The 22144-nt window shown below is 44.7% G+C and overlaps 2 protein-coding genes and 1 non-coding gene across 3 annotated transcripts; 2 read left to right on the forward strand and 1 right to left on the reverse strand.

The window, feature by feature from the left end:
- Positions 1–9: 9 nt before the first annotated feature.
- trnae-cuc (transfer RNA glutamic acid (anticodon CUC)) lies at positions 10–81 on the reverse strand. The gene has a single exon. It is a non-coding gene; the product is annotated as a tRNA-Glu (tRNA).
- A 1255-nt stretch (positions 82–1336) lies between these two features.
- mustn1b (musculoskeletal, embryonic nuclear protein 1b) lies at positions 1337–3514 on the forward strand. Its single transcript, XM_064968746.1, has 3 exons — positions 1337–1447; positions 1679–1802; positions 2371–3514. The coding sequence occupies exons 1-3, from the start codon at positions 1439–1441 to the stop codon at positions 2475–2477; spliced, it is 240 nt and encodes a 79-aa protein (XP_064824818.1). The 5' UTR covers positions 1337–1438; the 3' UTR covers positions 2478–3514.
- A 3458-nt stretch (positions 3515–6972) lies between these two features.
- On the forward strand, positions 6973–19097 carry LOC135542092 (inter-alpha-trypsin inhibitor heavy chain H3-like). Its single transcript, XM_064968747.1, has 22 exons — positions 6973–7159; positions 9387–9416; positions 9786–9809; positions 10190–10344; positions 11792–11896; positions 12647–12809; positions 12908–13018; positions 13137–13265; positions 13365–13481; positions 13636–13804; positions 14024–14149; positions 14293–14474; positions 14686–14871; positions 15070–15209; positions 15493–15653; positions 15814–15840; positions 16010–16075; positions 16311–16424; positions 16586–16787; positions 16957–17129; positions 18497–18608; positions 18713–19097. Exons 1-22 carry the CDS (start codon positions 7058–7060, stop codon positions 18849–18851), a joined length of 2733 nt encoding a protein of 910 aa, XP_064824819.1. The 5' UTR covers positions 6973–7057; the 3' UTR covers positions 18852–19097.
- The last annotated feature ends 3047 nt before the right edge of the window (positions 19098–22144 follow it).

Genomic DNA, 22144 nt, shown 5'->3' on the forward strand with positions numbered 1-22144 from the left:
AAACATGTGTTCCCTGACCGGGAATCGAACCCGGGCCGCGGCGGTGAGAGCGCCGAATCCTAACCACTAGACCACCAGGGAGCTGCCAGAGCATAGAATGATTTGTAGTAATAAGTCTCTTGGAATGGAGGGGGTGGACAATGAGATTTATAAGACAGGGGAAGGAGTCTCTGAGATCATAGGTCTTCATAATACTCTAGACTGCCAACAGGGTACACATTTTCACAGTGACAGAGTGGGCCCTCAGTAAACAGTAACAGGTGCAGTGAGACGTACACCACTGAGTGAGGACCTATTTCTTCCCATAGAGTAGACTGACTCCGAGAGTAATGTCTCAGTACCCACAAATAGACCCCTCACTACACACTTACTTTTCTAGCATTTAAAATGACTCAAACTATTATTGACACACAAGCCTGGCTCTCAAACACTTTTTGCATTCTGTCCTGACTCGCTTGCCATTTGACTGCACACAGACGCATGTTGACAGGCAAGCGTTGGCTTTTCTCCAAAACAGAAAGGTTGACTCACTCGTCTCCCTGTGATATCTATGGTCTTGCCCCCTCTCGGAGTCAAGTCGAAATTGTATGACCAAGTGTTGTCTGCAAAATCTCTATACCTTTTAGGTAATCAATTCAGAAAAGTACTTTTGACCTCAGGTTTAATGTAATGGAAGAAGAACTCTGCCTGTAGACTAGCGTTTAGAGAGTAACCGAAAGGTCGCTGGTTTGAATAGTTGAGATGACAATGAGTGAAAAATATGCCAATGTGCCATTGAGCAAGGCACTTAACCCTAATTTGCTCCAGGGGTACCATACTATGACTGACCCTGTAAAACACATTTTACTGCACCAGTCTGGTGTATGTGATGACAAAAATGTTTTTTTTATTTTTTATTGTGCAGTTGGGTGTAGGCCTGTTACTTTATGTCATGTTGAATTTATCTAATGTGTTCTGCCAGTTGAGCTGAAGTGCATTCAATGAGGGCCAAAAGGACATTCCCTGACTGGGAATCAAACCCAGGCCACAGTGGTGAGAGTGCTGAATCCTGACTACTCGGGACTAGCGTGGCTTCCCATAGTTATTTCTGTTCCATGGAATCCTTCCCAGCAGAATGTTGTGGGGAAAGGGCTATTTGTTGTCTCGTTCCCTCAGCTGTTCGCTGAAACCACATCGTAAACGAAGGAAGACCCAGCTGCACAATCACTCACGTCAGGCCTAATAATACACCCTGATAATGGTCATAGAGCGAGAGAGGAATAGAAAGAGGGTGGGGGTCCACTGACTCACTCCCAGGGTCAATAAGAGAGAATAGCCCCCTGAGGATCTCGGGGTATAAATATAATGGACTGGACAGAGCAGATCAGTCCAGACACACCAACGCGCGCACACAGCTCCACTGACCAGAACTCTGGGATTAAGACACAACCCACACACCATGTCTCAGGTAAGCCAACTTCCCTGTATCCTACTGTACTGACCTACTGTATCAACTATTTGTCACCATTTTTGATGATGATAGCCACATTTCCATTTTATTTTCTATGTTAAGGATCCTACTATGTTTACTTTTAGAATAGAAAGATTGAGACACATCAGAGGGAGCTTTGTATGATCAGGGAAGGGTGTGATATTTTGTCCTGTCTTTAACCTCCATTCTCTCTCCTGCCTTCCATAGCCCGTTGAGGTGAAGAAGAAGAAGCGTCCTGTGATGAAGGAGGAGGACTTGAAAGGAGCCCGCAGCAAACTGGGGCTAAAGGGCGAGCCCAAGAGTAAGACCTATGAGGTCATGGTAGAGTGTGGTGAGTAGGAACTTTACCACTCCACAGTGTGTCATCGGAACAGCGTTTCACATACTGGCATTATTGTAAGTTTCCATTCTGGCTCTACAGACTCAGTACCTATAGTACTGTCGCTTGAATAACATTTACTTCTATTTGTGTGTCAAATATAAGTAATGAATCACTTTCACTAGTTGTAGACACTAGTGTAGGGAACATGTCAGGGGGAGTAAAGTTACACAGTCAAGTGAGACGTGAGCTCGGTTATACTTTTTAGAATGTTATCTCTGAACTCTGGCATGTATTTGGCCCGAGCCCAGCTCGGATTGAGGTGGGGACAAAGTTTCCACTCCTTCTATAGAGACTGAATCTTGTATAGTCAGTCTGTTAGACCAAGGGTATACATAGTTGGTGGCAAGATAACTAGAAAGGAGGATAACATACAACAACTACAGCACTTCTTCTAAAGATTATAGACACATTTCAGTATATAGATTTGTCAGTGTGTGTATGTTGCGTCATGTTTCTGCGGTAGTGCTTGGCACGCCACACTATCTTCGCTCACAGCCTTGTCTCTGTCCATCCACAGAGCGTATGGGAAAGGTGGCTCCCTCAGTGTTCAGTGGGGTGAAGTCTGGAGGAGAGACTGTACTGGAGAAGCCTAAAGCCCCAGGAGCCAGCATCTTTGGCAAGTAGAGCCGTCCAGTGTGGAGTGTTGGCTATCATCACTGCGCTAGAGTCTAGAGGAGAGACGGGACAGACGCATCAATGGACAAACGGCAATGAAGAAGCCAAACCTTGCTGTTATTGAATGGTTTGATACCTGTTTTTCCATTTTCAGCACGGAAATAGGCCCATCTCATTTTGAGCAGATTGTTCATAGTAGGGTTTGTTCATACTGTATGATGACTGTTTATGATTGATTGAGAATTAAGGGAAATTCCAGCATCATGGATATGATATTTGCACACACAATGAAAAACAAAATGTCTCACAGAGTTGACTTATCAGGTAGAAATGAAAGTGCTATCATGATTGCCTTACGCAGCAATGCTGACTGATCATGTCATGACGTGTCTGTAACGGTCACATTCGTTATGCTTAGAATGAGTACCTACAGAGAGGAAGGAAACCAATTATACATCACATAAGCCCTTGATGAAGTTAGCTTTGCACAGAAAGTTTGTGTAAAATCATACTCAAAACATGTCCACAATAACAACCTTTCCTCAAAAACATTACGGTTGTGACACTGCCTGTCCAAATCAGCATTCTATCTTCACTAGACTGTATAATTCTATACTAGCAATCAAAGGACACATGTGTTTCATTAACCTTCCGGCTTGGTCAGAAACAGAGGGACAGATGTTAGTACCAAAACAAGTTCTGTGAGCCATTACCAAAAGTTATGAAATATGGTTGACTGAAAATACTTATTTTGAGACTTTGTAGCCTACTTTGTAGTAACATTAAATTTGGCAAATATAAAGGCCAAATGTAGTCTTTACTTCAAAATACACACATTCAAATAGAATTTTGTTGGTCACATATTTTGCAGATGTTATTGGGGGTGTAGCGAAAATATGGTAAATATTTTCTCTAAATATGAAAGTTTAATTAGGAAATAAGCTAGTTTTTCATGTTCGGGTTGACCTTACTATGAAGTTGCTCAAATTGTAAATGCTGAAATATTTGTCTTATGTTTTTATAAACAAATGAATGACTTCCCTACTTATTGATTCTGTATCCCATTGTTTGGAGTGTTAAAAAATATTGCAGTGTCACCATTACTACAAAATTAGCTAGTGACCACTCTGCAGAGCTGCCTCCAGCACAAGTTTCATGACATGCCAACCTGCTAAATGTATATGGGATGAATCCTTCAGAGCTAACCTTCCCCAGAGCAGGCTAACTTCATTTATCATGAAATGTTTGAGCTGTAAGTTAAGGACCAATCAAATTAGGTTCCCTCCAGCAATTGCCGCAAAGAGTGCACCATCATCCCTTCATTCTCCTGAAACATATTTTGGGGCAGATGACTGATTTTAAGTATTTTATTAATCAAATGTGAGTTTAAAAATTCTAGTATTGAAATGCAATATGACAGGATGCATTTGAAACTTTTGTATGACTTAATACAGTTGTATCGATAGCCATATTACAACTGTGTTGTGATAATTGCATTGTTTGCTCTATAACCTGTTAATTCGTATGCTTTGTGACCGTGATATATAGGCCTAAAGGCAGAGACAAGAAAACGGTGGCAGAATAAAACCACACCTTTTGTTTTATCACAAAACCGGACAGCAACCTCTGTCCTGTGAAGTCCACAAAGCATATCGCATGTACAGTAACAGACATGACCTACAGAGTGGTCAGTCAAGTTAATGTTTGCCTTTAAACAACTATTTGACACTAAACTATTGATTTAGAACCACCAAGAGTTGCCACAAGTCAAAGAAAATATACCTTGACTTTGTTGTCCTTAAGCCATATTGCCACAACTCTGGAAGTATGCTTGGGGTCATTGTCCATTTGGAAGACCCATTTGCGACCAAGCTTTTAACTTCCTGACTGATGTCTTGAGATGTTGCTTCAATATATCCACATAAGTTTCCTGCCTCATGACGCCATCTATTTTATGAAGTGCACCAGTCCATCCTGCAGTAAAGCACCCTCATAACATGCTGCTACCCCCGTGCTTCACGGTTGGGATGGTGTTCGGCTTGCAAGCCTCCCCCTTTTTCCTCCAAACATAACGATGGTCATTATGGCCATATTTCTGTTTCATCAGACCAGAGGACATTTCTCCAAAAAGTACAATCTTTGTCCCCATGTGCAGTTGCAAACTGTAGTCTGGCATTTTATGGTGGTTTTGGAGCAGTGGCTTCGTCCTTGCTGAGCGGCCTTTCAGGTTATGTCGATATATACTTTTGTACCTGTTTCCTCCAACATCTTCACAAGATTGATTTGCATTTTTTGCACCAAAGTACATTCATCTCTAGGAGACAGAACGCGTCTCCTTCCTGAGCGGTATGACAACTGCGTGGTCCCATGGTGTTTATACCTGCGTACTATTGTTTGTACAGATGAACATGGTACCTTCTGACATTTGGAAATTGCTCCCAATGAGGAACCAGACTTGTGGAGGTCTACAAAAAAATTCTGAGGTCTTGGCTGAATTCTTTTGATTTTCCCATGATGTCAAGCAAAGAGGCACTGAGTTTGAAGGTAGGCCTTGAAATACATCCACAGGTACACCTCCAATTGACTCAAATGATGTCAATTAGCCTATCAGAAGCTTCTAAAGCCATGATATTATTTTCTGTGATTTTCCAAGCTGTTTAAAGGCACAGTCAATTTAGTGTACGTAAACTTCTCACCCACTGGAGTTGTGATACAGTGAATTAATCTTTGTGAAACAATTGTTGGAAAGAATTACTTGTCATGCACAAAGTATATGTCCTAACCGACTTGCCAAAACTATAGTTTGTTAACAAATTTGTGGAGTGGTTGAAAAACAAGTTTTAATGACTCCAACCTAAGTGTATGTAAACTTCCAACTTCAACTGTATATACAATTAACAATGGTGTGTGTAAGTGAGTGGTTGTGTGTATAGATGCCCAAGAAAACAAACCAAAATCAAACTGTCTACAGGGAGAGAGTCTCCTCAATGAATAGGAAAAAGGTATATATCCCAAAACACATGGCCCAGGTGTGTCCCATTTTGCTGACGATCCTCCCGGCTCCGCCCACCGACATCCTTATAAGGAAAACAAGAGCAAAAAGAAAGAATTCGGCAAACAGAGTGGGAGGGTTGTCACACTCGTTTGGAACAGACATCATCAGATAGATGGCCTACACCTAGAGAGACAGATGGGTGCTGTTTAGATCGCGCGGATGCTTTCGATTTGAAGGAAAATGGTGAAACACTGAGAGACAAAAGATACATTATTTTATGTTTTTTTTGCAGAACACTGGTTTCTCTTGGCACCCTGAATACACACCACTGAGTAGTGGGGGGAGAAAAGGGACTTGTGCACTGATAAGCACACCAAATTAACAATTTGTGAAGAAAGACAGCACTTCTACTAGGCCATTTCACATCAAAGCCTGATGAATTTGCATGTTATTCTTTCATTTTGATTTCAGCATCAATAAAAAACGGGGAACTGACTCAGCCAGGAATTTATGTTTCAGCATTGTCTCAATGAAGAGTTTGGCATTCGATTAGCCATGTGCGACATGCACACACAGTTACAAGTGTGGCGGGTGCACAATCAATATCTACCTTCGTAACATGGATGAAGCCTGATCTGGATTGTGTAACTAACTGAAACTAGCTCAATTCCGAAAAGCTTGAGTACACCTAGCAAGATTATTGGTATACAACTCTGGTCTGAATGAGGCTTCAGTATTGGGCACACAGAGCCCTCCTTGATATGGTGGTCCAAGTATATGTATCTCCAGCTCTACCCTCCATGAGTCAGCAAAATTACACATTTTCTTAGCATTTTGCAATCAACCCTCAGTGAGGGAACATATACCTGCTGTACATGTATGTACAGACTTCTCTGGTAATGAGTGAGAACAGGAACACACATACAATACTTTACCAGTGGGAGCAGTGTGTGAGCCAAAGAGAAGGACAGGAATGGGTGGTGAATACAGGACTTCGGTGTGTATTGATTTTAGTTTTGCTGAATTGCAATGTATTCTGGGAATAGCCCATTGGCATGCAAAGCAATATGCACAGAGTGGAGAGGCAAAAACTACTCTGGTCAAATGCCACTCCGCTGACCAGTTAGGATAGAGCTTTCTCAGAAACTTCGTTTGGCAACAGAACTAACAAAAATTGGACAAGCAGTGGTTGTAGTAGCCTGGTGTTATACTTGTCCATACTTGTTGAATAACAGCTCTTACAAAAACTAACTTATTTACTTTTTGTGCTTACCAGATTCCACGCAGTTAGAATAAAAAGCAACCTCAAATGTTCAGTTGCTTTTTTTTTACTACAGTAGGTAGAGAGAGTAGGCTATGTGGACAGACAAACAAATATATGTAAACACGCTGACACAAATCCCTAGAGGCATACAAGAACACAGACTTACACACACCTCGGGCCTCCTGCCACGCTGAGGTCAGGTCTTCTGGTCATTGCGCCAGTATAAAAGCAGACAAACGCACACACTCTGACACTTCTGCTTTGAGCTGGGCGGTAGGAAAGGGTTGAGTTTTCTAAGCAGTGAAGTCGCTGTTCAGCTGTAGTTTGGTCATGTCTGGAGTGTGGACTGTGCTGCTGCTATTGGGATGTGTCTTTCTCCCGGCTCTGTCGCATGGAGCTCTGGTTATCTCACAGGATGATTCCACACCACAGGTGACTCTTCATTGTTACTATAAAGATGCAGGTTCTCAATTTGATCCCCCTGTTGCAGGAGGACTTACTGCACTGCAGGACATGTTAAACTTGTATTGTATGTGAGGTTGTAAAAGGCTTCGGAAGTTTACAATTTCCACTTTGAAATGTCAGACTTGATTTTCCCTTAAGAAAAATGTATCAACTCCTACAAAAAAATATCAGTGAATTACAATCCACTTAATAATTCACATTTCCTGTTGCTGCGGGATTATTTTCCTGCTGTAGCAATATGGTTCAAATTAAGATCCTACATCTGTAGTATTTACTCTACTGTTACAACTCTCCCCTCCTGCTATATTCTACTGTTACTACATCTCTCCCCTCCTGCTATACTCTACTGTTACTACATCTCTCCCCTCCTGCTATACTCTACTGTTACTACATCTCTCCCCTCCTGATATACTCTACTGTTACTACATCTCTCCCCTCCTGATATACTCTACTGTTACTACATCTCTCCCCTCCTGCTATATTCTACTGTTACTACATCTCTCCCATCCTGTTGTACTGTCCTGTTAGTACATCTCTCCCCTCCTGCTATAATCTACTGTTACTACATCTCTCCCCTCCTGCTATACTGTCCTGTTACTACATCTCTCCCCTCCTGCTATAATCTACTGTTACTACATCTCACCCCTCCTGCTATTCTCTCCTGTTACTACATCTCTCCCCTCCAGCTATGCTGTCCTGTTACTACATCTCTCCCCTCCTGCTATACTCTACTGTTACTACATCTCTCCCCTCCTGCTATACTCTACTGTTACATCTCTCTCCTCCTGCTATACTCTACTGTTACTACATCTCACCCCTCCTGCTATACTGTCCTGTTACTACATCTCTCCCCTCCTGCTATACTGTCCTGTTACTACATCTCTCCCCTCCTGCTATACTCTACTGTTACTACATCTCTCCCCTCCTGCTATACTGTCCTGTTACTACATCTCACCCCTCCTGCTATACTGTCCTGTTACTACATCTCTCCCCTCCTGCTATACTGTCCTGTTACTACATCTCTCCCCTCCTGCTATACTGTCCTGTTACTACATCTCTCCCCTCCTGCTATACTCTACTGTTACTACATCTCTCCCCTCCGGATATACTGTCCTGTTACTACATCTCTCCCCTCCTGCTATAATCTACTGTTACTACATCTCTCCCCTCCTGCTATACTGTCCTGTTACTACATCTCTCCCCTCCTGCTATACTCTACTGTTACTACATCTCTCCCCTCCTGCTATACTCTACTGTTACATCTCTCCCCTCCTGCTATTCTCTCCTGTTACTACATTCTCTCCCCTCCGGATATACTGTCCTGTTACTACATCTCTCCCCTCCTGCTATAATCTACTGTTACTACATCTCTCCCCTCCTGCTATAATCTACTGTTACTACATCTCTCCCCTCCTGCTATAATCTACTGTTACTACATCTCTCCCCTCCTGCTATACTCTACTGTTACTACATCTCTCCCCTCCTGCTATACTCTACTGTTACTACATCTCTCCCCTCCTGCTATAATCTACTGTTACTACATCTCACCCTCCTGCTATTCTCTACTGTTACTACATCTCTCCCCTCCTGCTATACTGTCCTGTTACTACATCTCTCCCCTCCTGCTATACTCTACTGTTACTACATCTCTCCCCTCCTGCTATACTCTACTGTTACTACATCTCTCCCCTCCTGCTATACTCTACTGTTACTACATCTCTCCCCTCCTGCTATACTCTACTGTTACTACATCTCTCCCCTCCTGCTATACTCTACTGTTACTACATCTCTCCCCTCCTGCTATAATCTACTGTTACTACATCTCTCCCCTCCTGCTATTCTCTACTGTTACTACATCTCTCCCCTCCTGCTATAATCTACTGTTACTACATCTCTCCCCTCCTGCTATAATCTACTGTTACTACATCTCTCCCCTCCTGCTATAATCTACTGTTACTCTATTTACTTGATGTGTATCGGTACCGTTTCTACTTTTCTGTCAACACATCTCTACTTTGATTCATATCTGGTCTGCTTTCCTGTATGTGGGTGTGGGTGTCTGTGCATGCGTCTGTGTACATTAATCCAGTTCTATTCATGCCAATATGTATATGCTTTACAATGAATTAGACCATGAGGTGTTAAATTAGTTTGACCCTAAATTTAAACTTCTCCCTTGTGCTTTGTATCCCAGGGCTCTGATGGTGCTACACGGCTACTAAAGGTATCACGGTAGCTCAGCATCGGCATAAACCTGTCTGACACAAATCCAAAAGAGGAATCTGTTGCAGACTTCTACTCTTGACCACCCAGTGGTGCATCTGATGATACCTGATGAATCTGATGAATATATTGTTATTTGTATTTTCCCAAAAACAGATCTTTGAGAACGTGGTTGAGTAAATATTTGATATAATCCTTCGCTCTTTGCCACGGTTAAACTACTCTCTATTTCTGTAAATACAACAGTATCATTGGCACCTAGAAGTTTCAGCCACTTGAAAAGTAAAACATGTCTAAGTCGAACAGTGTGCTCTGTAAGAAACTTTTTTTATAATACTGTGTCTAAATGTTTTTTTGTTTTTTTTTACAGAAAAGAAGTACAGATAATGCGGAGGTAAGGAAATCACAATATGTACGTTCTATTTGTGACGATCATGCACCGCCACCACTATATTCAAGACTAGAAATACGTGCCTTTGCTCACCCTGATTGACTCATCTAGTCTTTCTACTGGAAACACTGAGTTAATGTTTTTCACAAGAGTACAGCGGTAATCATTTGTTTTGGCAGTAGTCTTGTAGTCAATGCAGCTTACTTCACACAGCTGTAGCAGGAAAATACATTTTGAGAAAGCGTGTGAACGTTTTATAGGCACATTAGACAGTCAAGCCAACATTTCAAAATCTTTCCATTTCTGTTTCTTTCTCCTTTCTTTCACTCTCTCCCTGTCTCTCATCCTCTCTCTCTCTCTTACTTTCTCTCTTACTCTCTCAGGTGGAGGTGTACAGTGTAAAGGTGGACTGTAAGGTTGCTTCTCGTTTTGCTCACACGGTCATAACCTCCAGTGCTCTGAACAAGGCCAACTCCTCTCAGGAAGTGTTCTTCGAGGTGGATCTGCCCAAGACCGCCTTCATCACCAACTTCAGCATGTCAGTCAGCACCCATGGCATGTGTAGAAGCCACGTTATGTCTAGAAATGATAACACCAATCCATAGGACTGTTACTCTGCGCAGTGTGTGTATGTGTGTGCTTGTATGTGTGTATATCTGCGTGTGAGTGCAGATATACATATGATATACGTATGCAGATATACAGCGGGGCAAAAAAGTATTTAGTCAGCCACCAATTGTGCAAGTTCTCCCACTTAAAAAGATGAGAGAGGCCTGGAATTTTCATCATAGGTACACTTCAACTATGACAGACAAAATGAGAAAAAAAATCCAGAAAATCACATTGTAGGATTTTTAATGAATTTATTTGGAAATTATGGTGGAAAATAAGTATTTGGTCACCTACAAACACGCAAGATTTCTGGCTCTCACAGACTTGTAACTTCTTCTTTAAGAGGCTCCTCTGTCCTCCACTCGTTACCTGTATTAATGGCACTTGTTTGAACTTGTTATCAGTATAAAAGACACCTGTCCACAACCTCAAACAGTCACACTCCAAACTCCACTATGGCCAAGACAAAGGGCTGTCAAAGGACACCAGAAATAAAATTGTAGACCTGCACCAGGCTGGGAAGACTGAATCTGCAATAGGTAAGCAGCTTGATTTGAAGAAATCAACTGTGGGAGCAGTTATTAGGAAATGGAAGACATACAAGACCACTGATAATCTCCATCGATCTGGGGCTCCACACAAGATCTCACCCCGTGGGGTCAAAATGATCACAAGAACGGTGAGCAAAAATCCCAGTTTTTCTGTGAAGGGACCAGGACGACTGATCTGTGTAAAGGAAAGAATGAATGGGGCCATGTATCGTGAGATTTTGAGTTAAAACCTCCTTCCATCAGCAAGGGCATTGAAGATGAAACGTGGCTGGGTCTTTCAGCATTACAATGATCCCAAACACACCGCCTGGGCAACGCAGGAGTGGCTTCGTAAGAAGCATTTCAAGGTCCTGGAGTGGCCTAGCCAGTCTCCAGATCTCAACCACATAGAAAATCTTTGGAGGGAGTTGAAAGTCTGTGTTGCACAGCAACAGCCCCAAAACATCACTGCTCTAGAGGAGATCTGCATGGAGGAATGGGCCAAAATACCAGCAACAGTGTGTGAAAAACTTGTGACCTCTGTCATTGCCAACAACGGGTATATAACAAAGTATTGAGATAAACTTTTGTTATTGACCAAATTCTTATTTTCCACCATAATTTGCAAATAAATTCATTAAAAATCCTACAATGTGATTTTCTGGATTTCTTCCCTAATTTTGTCTGTAATTAGTTGAAGTGTACCTATGATGAAAATTACAGGCCTCTATCATCTTTTTAAGTGGGAGAACTTGCACAATTGGTGGCTGACTAAGTACTTTTTTTGCCCCACTGTATGTGTTTCTGTTTGTTTGTTTGAATGACTGTGTTTGTGTATCTCAGGGAGATAGAGAGTCAGACGTACACGGGCGAGGTGAAGGAGAAGGAGAAAGCCAAGAAGCAGTATCAGAAAGCTGTTTCCACAGGGCAAACTGCAGGACTGGTCAAGTGAGTGGACCAGGGCAATGAGGAGTGTACAAACGTGATGTTTCCATTACACCAAGCACTCCTATTCTCTTTCATCACAGCCTGTGTTTTGTTTAAAATGTGATTGCCCTCCTACTGGGCTTGTGTTTGTGTGTTTTGTTTCAAATGTGATTGCCCTCCTACTGGGCCTGTGTTTGTGTGTTTTGTTTAAAATGTGATTGCCCTCCTACTGGGCTTGTGTTTGTGTGTTTTGTTTCAAATGTGATTGCCCTCCTACTGGGCCTGTGTTTGTGTGTTTTGTTTCAAATGTGATTGCCCTCCTACTGGGCTTGTGTTTGTGTGTTTTGTTTCAAATGTGATTGCCCTCCTACTGGGCCTGTGTTTGTGTGTTTTGTTTAAAATGTGATTGCCCTCCTACTGGGCCCGTGTTTGAGTGTTTTGTTTAAAATGTGATTGCCCTCCTACTGGGCCCGTGTTTGTGTGTTTTGTTTCAAATGTGATTGCCCTCCTACTGGGCCTGTGTTTGTGTGTTTTGTTTAAAATGTGATTGCCCTCCTACTGGGCCTGTGTTTGTGTGTTTTGTTTAAAATGTGATTGCCCTCCTACTGGGCCCGTGTTTGAGTGTTTTGTTTAAAATGTGATTGCCCTCCTACTGGGCCCGTGTTTGTGTGTTTTGTTTCAAATGTGATTGCCCTCCTACTTGGCCCGTGTTTGAGTGTTTTGTTTAAAATGTGATTGCCCTCCTACTGGGCCCGTGTTTGTGTACTCTAGGGCATCAGGGAGGAAGATGGAGAAGTTCACGGTGTCTGTGAACATCGCGGCCAATAGTAATGTCACCTTCATTTTGACCCACGAGGAGTTGCTTCAGCGTAAACTGGGCCAATACGAGATCATGACCCGGGTCAAACCCAAGCAGCTGGTTCAGCACTTTGAGGTCTGTAGATGTTTACACCCTATACCCCAAAACATCTTGTCATCATCTTGACTCCTCAGTCCTGTGTCTCATCAGTCCTGTTCATGTCTCTGTAACAGATTGTGGCAGATATCTATGAACCCCAGGGCATTGCCTTCCTGGAGGCCCATGGAACCTTCATCTCCAACGAGCTTCTCCCCCTGGTGGAGAAAACAGTCAGCGACAAAAAGGTATATGATGCAGTTCTGTTCTATGAAACAACTGCATGTGGAACATATCCTCCGAAAGAGATGAATACTATTTGTCTGTGTTGTTTTGTGTTTAACTGTATTGCCCTCACTCACTCAGGCACACATCTCATTCTGCCCAACACTGGACCAGCAGAGGAAGTGCCTGGGTTGTGAAGGCACCCTGATTGACGGGGATTTCTTCATCAAATATGACGTGAACCGAGCTGAGACCATCGGTGACATCCAAGTCAGCTGTGTTGAATATAATATAGAATCAGTATTGGGGTCAATTCCATCAATTCAGGGTGTTCATGTCATAATGATATTCATTGTATGTATTTTTCAGATAGTGAATGGGTACTTTGTGCACTTCTTTGCGCCTTCGGACTTACCCCAAGTTCCAAAAAATGTGGTGTTTGTGATCGATACGAGTGGGTCAATGAACGGAATCAAAATGAAGCAGGTAAGAGAGAAACCGTGTGTCTGAGAGAATGAAGGAAAGAAAGATCAGAGAAGATGAAAGAGAGAAGGATGCAGGAAACAACATATCACTTGGTTGCAGTGCTGTACTTGTAGTTCATGTTCAGATTGACCTGAGAGCCTTTGATCCCTCGTAGACAAAGGAAGCTATGCTGGCCATCCTGAATGACCTGGCTGAGGACGACTACTTCGGCATTGTCCTATTTGACTCTAGCATCTCAACATGGAAGGAATCTCTTACCAAGGCCACCAAGGAAAATGTGTCTGAAGCCCAACAATTTATCCAGGGAATAACTGATTTGGGAAGTGAGTCATTACGTGTTTAATGGGAACAGGGTGACATACAGAGATAGATCATTAATGATGTTTCTGTCATTAGGACTTTAGTAGTAAAACTATGGCAGTACAACACTTGGACAAGCAGTATGATAAAACTGAGTGAGGTGCATTTATGTTACAAAATAATGTCTATCAAAGATTTTTTTTTGATAACACCTGGATTGATTTTTGGTGTTCTCCTTTTAGAAACTAATATAAATGATGCTGTGATGAAAGCTGTGGACATGATAATGAAAGGCAAACGAGACAAGAAGGTCCCGGAGAGGAGCGTGTCTATGGTTATCTTAATGACAGATGGAATGCCCAACTCAGGTGCGTACAGGTTTCCTTCCCTTCTGATCTTACTTATTTGGTTGGGACTGCCATTTTAACGTTGAAGTAGCCCTCTGATTTATTGCTCTATATTAGATCCAGCCAGTAAGGTCATGGTACATGCCATGTGTGTTTCTGTACAGGAGAGTCTTCTGTACCACAGATTCAGGAGAATGTCCTTCTTGCTATGGGTGGGAACATGACTCTGTTCTGTCTGGGCTTTGGGGATGATGTGGACTACTCCTTTCTGGATGTGATGTCTAGACAGAACAAGGGACTGGCCCGAAGGATCTATGAGGGCTCTGATGCCACCGTCCAGCTTCAGGTGTGGACCAGGGCTCTGTCCCAAATCTCACAATAGTCACTGTTCTGTGTCTTTCTGGTTTGACCATATCACTTATGGGGAGCGTCACAGGACAGACGAAACTATGTAGGTCGAGGTCTTATATCGATCCTACGTTTTGGCATTATTGATCGTGTACTGTCAAAAATTGCAATAGACAAATGACTTGGTGATGTGTGCATTTGTGTCCCAGGGTTTCTATGAGGAAGTGGCCAGCCCCCTCCTCTCCGAGGTGGACCTGCGTTACCCTGACAACCTGGTGAACTCTCTGACTACCAGTCACTACAAGCAGCTGTTCAACGGCTCAGAAATCGTGGTAGCTGGCCGGCTCACTGACTATAGCCTGGATAACTTCCTGGTGGAGGTGTTTGCACATGGGGTGAGGAACAGACAGGCACAACACAACACACCACCCGGATACTAAGCTTAGAAAGATGATATTTTCTTTGCACCTGAAGGGCATTGCAACTCAAGTATTGGACAATGCTCAACCCAACTAATGCTTCTCTCTCACTCCTTCTCTGTGTCTAATACCTCTTTCTCTTCTCTCTCTCTCACTCCCTCACTCTCTTTTTAGTTTGAGGAGGACTTTATTGTCAAAGGCCAGGCCAGTGCCCAGGAGTGGGACATACTGTACCCTGAGCAGGAGTACATATTTGGGGACTACACTGAGCGTCTTTGGGCTTACCTCACCATCCAAGAACTGTTAAGCAAGAGGTCTGTGTGATCAGCTAACTGCTATTACTGATGTCTGGTGAATGAACTGAATTGTGTCTTAGCATTATCCACATGCCTAAAACTCACTGGTTGATGAGAGCTTAGCTTTGGGATCTAATGAATGGAGCTGGGTATTAAAGGAACTCAGTTCGTAAATATTCCATTATTTTCTGCCTTGCGGTGTAAGTTAAACCAAACCTAACCCAAGTTAAACCGAACCGAACCTAACCTCTAATCCTAACCTAATGCAATAACACCATTCATCTTATGTTTCTATTGTCAGAGACACTGGTACTGCGGAGGAGAAGGGAAATGCCACTGCCCAGGCTCTGGAGATGTCCCTGCAGTACAGCTTTGTCACCCCCCTTACCTCCATGGTGGTCACCAAACCTGAGACTGACGAGGAGCCAGAGGGCCCCCTCATCGCCGACAAGCTGACCGAGGGTATGTGACCCAGTGGGATGGGAGAGGAGAGGAGAGGGGGAGACAACCAGTACATCTGGCATGTCTTATCTGACATGTTTATCTCAGTGGTTATGGAAATCCTTGCATCGATTGTCAAATGTGTGTGTCTGACTCTTTTTCTCCTGCTACTGTTTGACAGATGAAAGGCAGAAAGCCCAGAGATTTGGTAAGCACCTGAATGGACATGACTGGATCCTTCAACGAAATGGCTTTCTATGTCATTATAGTGGATCACCTGGATTTATGACATGGAAAGCTGACACCATCAAATGCATTTTACCACTTTGAATGTGGAAAACGTTATTTGCCATCTGACATCTTGGCGTGATTTTCAGGTCATTTTGTACCCCAGCTGATGAGCAACGCCTGGTCGCACAGCAGGATCTCACCTACAAACTTTGGTGAGTCCCACTTCATTCAGTGACACTCTTGTCAGACATGGGTTACTTCAGGATTTTCTATGTAGTGAAACTGTCCCAAAAATGACTACAGAAATGTTATATTTATATTTAGTATTTTCAATGCCCACCATGCTGTCACGCACAGACAATAATAATAGGGATCCAAAGTTTGGATGGGCTTAGCCTCAACCAAATCAAATATAAAAACTGGATCAATCTGTTGATGGCTCCGCAGTGGATGGAGACCCTCATTTCATGATTGAGTTGCCAGAGCAGGAGGATGCACTGTGCTTCAACATAGACGACAGGCCTGGTACCATCTTCAACCTAGTGAGAGACCAACTGGCAGGTGAATATGGAGAAAGTAGACATTATTTGAAATTGGCCAACCTTTGACAGTAATGTGTCTTTTGAAGGCATGAAATCAAAACATGACACTTGTTTTATCAAATAAATAACACATATCAAATCTATATCAACAGCTTGCCTCAATCCCATGCTGCCTTGCAGGTATTTTGGTCAACGGCCAGACCATTGGGGATAAGAAAGTGGCCCCTGATGGCAAAGTGAACACCTACTTTGGTCGCTTTGGCATCGTTCACCAGGGCCTGGCGGTTAGACTGGAGGTGACCACTCATGACATCACTGTGTCCCAGGATGGCAAGCAGGCCAAGCTCTTCTGGTCAGATACCACCTCTCTCAAGGGAGCCAAGTAAGCACCCTTACCCATTCTGATTTTGCCGTTCTGGCTTCCATATATTAGTGAGCAGAGTTTCTACCTGTAATGCAACCCCCCTACCACATAAGGTTGAAGGGGCATCTACCGTTTTATACTGTGGTCGTGGTTAAACCACCTCTCTCTGCCTCTCTCCCTCCTACAGTATGGACCTGCAGGTGACCAAAGACCGCAGCTTGACTGTCACCCTCAGGGACTCGGTCCGGTTTGTGGTCATCCTACACAAGGTGTGGAAGCAGCACCCCTACCACCAGGACTATCTGGGATTCTATACCCTGGACAGCCACCTCTTATCCCCCAGCGTCCACGGCCTTCTAGGTAGGACAGCCACCTCTTCTCCTCCAGAGTCCCTGGCCTTCTAGGTAGGACAGCCACCTCCTCTCCCCCAGTGTCCCTGGCCTACTAGGTAGGACAGCCACCTCTTCTCCTCCAGAGTCCCTGGCCTTCTAGGTAGGACAGCCACCTCTTCTCCTCCAGAGTCCCTGGCATTCTAGGTAGGACAGCCACCTCTTCTCCCCCAGTGTCCCTGGCCTTCTAGGTAGGACAGCCACCTCCTCTCCCCCAGTGTCCCTGGCCTTCTAGGTAGGACAGCCACCTCCTCTCCCCAGTGTCCCTGGCCTTCTAGGTAGGACAGCCACCTCTTCTCCTCCAGAGTCCCTGGCATTCTAGGTAGGACAGCCACCTCTTCTCCCCCAGTGTCCCTGGCCTTCTAGGTAGGACAGCCACCTCCTCTCCCCAGTGTCCCTGGCCTTCTAGGTAGGACAGCCACCTCTTCTCCTCCAGAGTCCCTGGCATTCTAGGTAGGACAGCCACCTCTTCTCCCCCAGTGTCCCTGGCCTTCTAGGTAGGACAGCCACCTCCTCTCCCCCAGTGTCCCTGGCCTTCTAGGTAGGACAGCCACCTCCTCTCCCCAGTGTCCCTGGCCTTCTAGGTAGGACAGCCACCTCCTCTTAGGACCGCCACCTCCTCTCCCCCAGTGTCCCTGGCCTTCTAGGTAGGACAGCCACCTCCTCTCCCCCAGTGTCCCTGGCCTTCTAGGTAGGACAGCCACCTCCTCTCCCCAGTGTCCCTGGCCTTCTAGGTAGGACAGCCACCTCTTCTCCTCCAGAGTCCCTGGCCTTCTAGGTAGGACAGCCACCTCTTCTCCTCCAGAGTCCCTGGCCTTCTAGGTAGGACAGCCACCTCCTCTCCCCCAGTGTCCCTGGCCTTCTAGGTAGGACAGCCACCTCTTCTCCCCAGTGTCCCTGGCCTTCTAGGTAGGACAGCCACCTCTTCTCCTCCAGAGTCCCTGGCCTTCTAGGTAGGACAGCCACCTCTTCTCCTCCAGTCCCTGGCCTTCTAGGTAGGACAGCCACCTCTTCTCCTCCAGAGTCCCTGGCCTTCTAGGTAGGACAGCCACCTCCTCTCCCCCAGTCCCTGGCCTTCTAGGTAGGACAGCCACCTCTTCTCCTCCAGAGTCCCTGGCCTTCTAGGTAGGACAGCCACCTCTTCTCCTCCAGAGTCCCTGGCCTTCTAGGTAGGACAGCCACCTCTTCTCCTCCAGAGTCCCTGGCCTTCTAGGTAGGACAGCCACCTCCTCTTAGGGCCGCCACCTCCTCTCCCCCAGCGTCCACGGCCTCTGCATTATATTGGACAATTGTCTGTTTGGTTGATCAATTAAAATGTATTGTATTGTCCCCATGCAGGTCAGTTTTACCATGGCGTGCAGTTTGAGGTGAAAGACATGCGTCCAGGAGAGGTGCCAGAGAAACCAGATGCCACCATGCTAGTGAAGGGACAGGAGCTTACAGTGACTAGGTAGATGTCTACACACACACACACACACACACACACACACACACACACAGTACATACACACACTTTTCTCATCATTGTCTCTCCTCCTTGCTGTGTTTCCACAGGGGCTGGCAGAGGGACTTCCGCTGGGATGTGAAGAATGGAGAAAACATCCCCTGCTGGTTCATCCATAGCAACGGCAACGGCCTCATCGATGGAAACCACACAGACTACATCATGTCTGGACTCTTCAAGACTGTCTGAGTCTGGTACACTAGCAGTCAACCTCCTCAAACTGTACAGTACATTAGTCACACATTTCACATGGATTCAACACCCCCTATGTGCTAAAGATATACCATCATGGCATGAGAATAGGGTAACGTTAGATCAAATCTGACTGGAGTACATTTAATTAAAAGAAGTGGCAAGAAAGGGGACATTTATAGACATTGATATAGATAGTGATGAGCAAAACCTGTTGAAATAAATGGACCCACTTCTACCTAACTTGTGTGTATTTTTTCCCATGTTGAATGGCCACGGAGAGAGAAAGATATACAGAGTGATTAAAAATCAACGCCCCTGTGTGCTTGACGTAGGGGCGTTGGTCAGACCTGACCTCAGCCTTGGTATGTGTGTGTTTCTTGCTCTGCCCAGTTTAACTAGGCATAGGCGATCATGCCAGTTACTTCATCCGGATATGAGGTCACTTCCCAACAGCATCACATAAGGCGTCTCTGTTAAAAGGCTTGAAGAGTGACTGAGCTAATAAACCAGACAGAGTGTTTCTGTTTTAATACAGTAGGACCTCTAAAGTCATTTAGAAACCACGCCTTTGATTCAGTGGGATACAAGGACAGTGACAGGCCCCTTGGAGGGTGTGTGTGTGTGTGTGTGTGTGTGTGTGTGTGTGTGTGTGTGTGTGTGTGTGTGTGTGTGTGCGCACTTGTTTTCCTTTCCTAATGTCCTGAAATGGTAGGAAAACAATAACTTTTTGTAAAAGTCAGAAAGAAAGAAAATTGTTCAGGTCCTGAATTTGTTCAAATGAAATTTTAAGCCTAATGTTTTGGGGTTAGGGTTTTTGGGGTTAGGGTTAGGTTAAGAGTTAGGGCTAGGTTTAGGGTTAGGAAAAATAGGATTTTTAATGATGAAACACTTTTTGGAGTGTAAAATGTTGTGTGTGCGTGCGTGCAGTACATGTGTGCACTAACTTTACTGTAACAGTGTGCTTTGTCTCCCGGCTTTGATTACATGGCTGGGGTGTGTTTCCTAATGGGTCCTGGGCAGGAGCACTGACCAAAGTCATGTCGGAAGTTCAGGAGTTGAGAGGGATTTTCTTAAGGGGGTCTTAGGGGGTATGCATGCACTTGGAGGAGGGACATTAATTAACACCAGATGTGGGAGGTGTTGGGATTGTTTGGAAGGCCCCCAGCCCACTGTACTCCGAGGGCCAAATCCAAACTTGATATACACTGAGTGTACAAACAATAAGAACACATGCTCCTTCCATGACATAGGCTGACCAGGTGAAGGCTATGATCCCTTATTGCATTTTAAGCCTTAAGACAATTGAGAAATGGATTGTGTATGTGTGCCATTCAGAGGGTGAATGGGAAAGACAAAAGATTGAAATGCCTTTGAACGGAGTATGGTAGTAGGTGCCAGGTGCACCGGTTTGTGTCAAGAACTTCAACGCTGCTGGCTTTTTCACGCTCAACAGTTTCCTGTGTGTATCAAGAATGGTCCACCACCTCAATGATCTCCTCCAAGGCCATGGGAATCATAGATGCACTATTGTAAAGTGGCTGTTCCACTGGATGTCAGAAGGTGAATTCACCAATTTGTAAGTCGCTCTGGATAAGAGCGTCTGCTAAATGACTTAAATGTAATGTAAATGTAAAAGGAAATCCAACCAATCCAAATCCAACCAATGACCCAACTGTTACAAGCATTGGAGTCAACATGGGCCAGCATCCCTGTGGAATGCTTTCGACACTTTGTCCATGCCCCGACGAATTGAGGCTATTCTGAGTGCAAAAGGGTGGGGTTGCAACTCGATATTAGGAAGGTGTTTGGTATACTCAGTGTATGTGCGCGACTTCAACTTTCACGCATGTCTTGGTGTGATTTGTCTGAATGTCTCTCTCTTTCTCTGTCCCTTGTCCTAGATGTCTCGCTTTCTGTCTGTCAAAGACCAGTGGAGCAACTCCATTCTTGAGTCTTGATAATTAAGTCCTGAAATACATTTTAAAGACTTGAAGCTATGATAGCTCCGCCCATAGCCAGAGTGTAGGTGTCCTTTTTAACCACAGGAGAGCAGCAGAGACCTGTGACAATACTGTGGTGTAGTTTCTAATCAATGGCTGTCAGGTCATCAGTCATTATCCATAGAGAATGATAGAGGCCTCTAGTGGCCAAAAGGCTATAGCATGGATAGCGCCACTGAGGGCTTCCACCATTTTAATGTAATCAACTGGGTGGGACTTCCAACTTTATTGGCTGATCTCTCCTGGTGACCCAGTTGGAGTCATGTCCAACCGGGTCATCAGCCAATCATGAAGAATAAAATGGAGCCTCAATTGCCCTGTCTGTGCTGTCACAGACACTATAATGGCTGATACAAAGAAGAGTCCACTATATACCTCTTTGTCGTAATCCCATTACTGTAATGCCTCTCACTGCCAATGATTGGCAACTTGGGTTTTGGACTACTAAAATCAACCACTGGACACAACAAACCCACTTTAAAAACACATTTCACTTTCCAAGACTTCAAATAATACTCTTGATTTTTTAACATCAGTGCTGAATCAGACTCTATGACAAATCAACGTTGGAGGGCGTTACTGTCTGGACCAGAGGAGTTGGGAAACACTGGTTTATATCTCAAGCAAATAAAAATATATATATTTCGGTGCTCCTAGATTTTATGTTGTGCTACCAACAAAACATATTAACTCATTCAAGCAGTCTGATTGGGACAAAAAATATTAACTAGAGCCCTGACTGTCTCATTGAAGCAGTCTGATTGGGACAAAAAATATTAACTTAGAGCCCTGACTGTCTGCCTCACCGCCTTCCTCACCTCTCAGGACTCATCTCCCACCCACCACCCGGCTCTGCCTCACCGCCTTCCTCACCTCTCAGGACTCATCTCCCACCCACCTCCCGGCTCTGCCTCACCCCCTTCCTCACCTCTCAGGACTCATCTCCCACCCACCTCCCGGCTCTGCCTCACCCCCTTCCTCACCTCTCAGGACTCATCTCCCACCCACCTCCCGGCTCTGCCTCACCCCCTTCCTCACCTCTCAGGACTCATCTCCCACCCACCTCTCGGCTCTGCCTCACCCCCTTCCTCACCTCTCAGGACTCATCTCCCACCCACCTCCCGGCTCTGCCTAACCCCCTTCCTCACCTCTCAGGACTCATCTCCCACTCGGCTCTGCCTCACCCCCTTCCTCACCTCTCAGGACTCATCTCCCACCCACCTCCCAGCTCTGCCTCACCCCCTTCCTCACCTCTCAGGACTCATCTCCCACCCACCTCCCAGCTCT

This window comes from Oncorhynchus masou, chromosome 6 (assembly GCF_036934945.1).
Source record: "Oncorhynchus masou masou isolate Uvic2021 chromosome 6, UVic_Omas_1.1, whole genome shotgun sequence".
Lineage (NCBI taxonomy): Eukaryota > Metazoa > Chordata > Actinopteri > Salmoniformes > Salmonidae > Oncorhynchus > Oncorhynchus masou.

What these genes read in the sequence shown, in the direction of transcription:
- mustn1b (XM_064968746.1), top strand. An exon ending in TGAGGTCATGGTAGAGTGTG is followed by an intron (nt 1,803 to 2,370) that starts GTGAGTAGGAAC and finishes GTCCATCCACAG; the next exon opens with AGCGTATGGGAAAGGTGGCT.
- LOC135542092 (XM_064968747.1), top strand. Translation starts at nt 7,058, where the DNA reads ATGTCTGGAGTGTGGACTGTGCTGCTGCTATTGGGATGTGTCTTTCTC. An exon ending in TGGAGGTGTTTGCACATGGG is followed by an intron (nt 14,872 to 15,069) that starts GTGAGGAACAGA and finishes CTCTCTTTTTAG; the next exon opens with TTTGAGGAGGACTTTATTGT. An exon ending in ACCTCTCTCAAGGGAGCCAA is followed by an intron (nt 16,788 to 16,956) that starts GTAAGCACCCTT and finishes TCCCTCCTACAG; the next exon opens with TATGGACCTGCAGGTGACCA.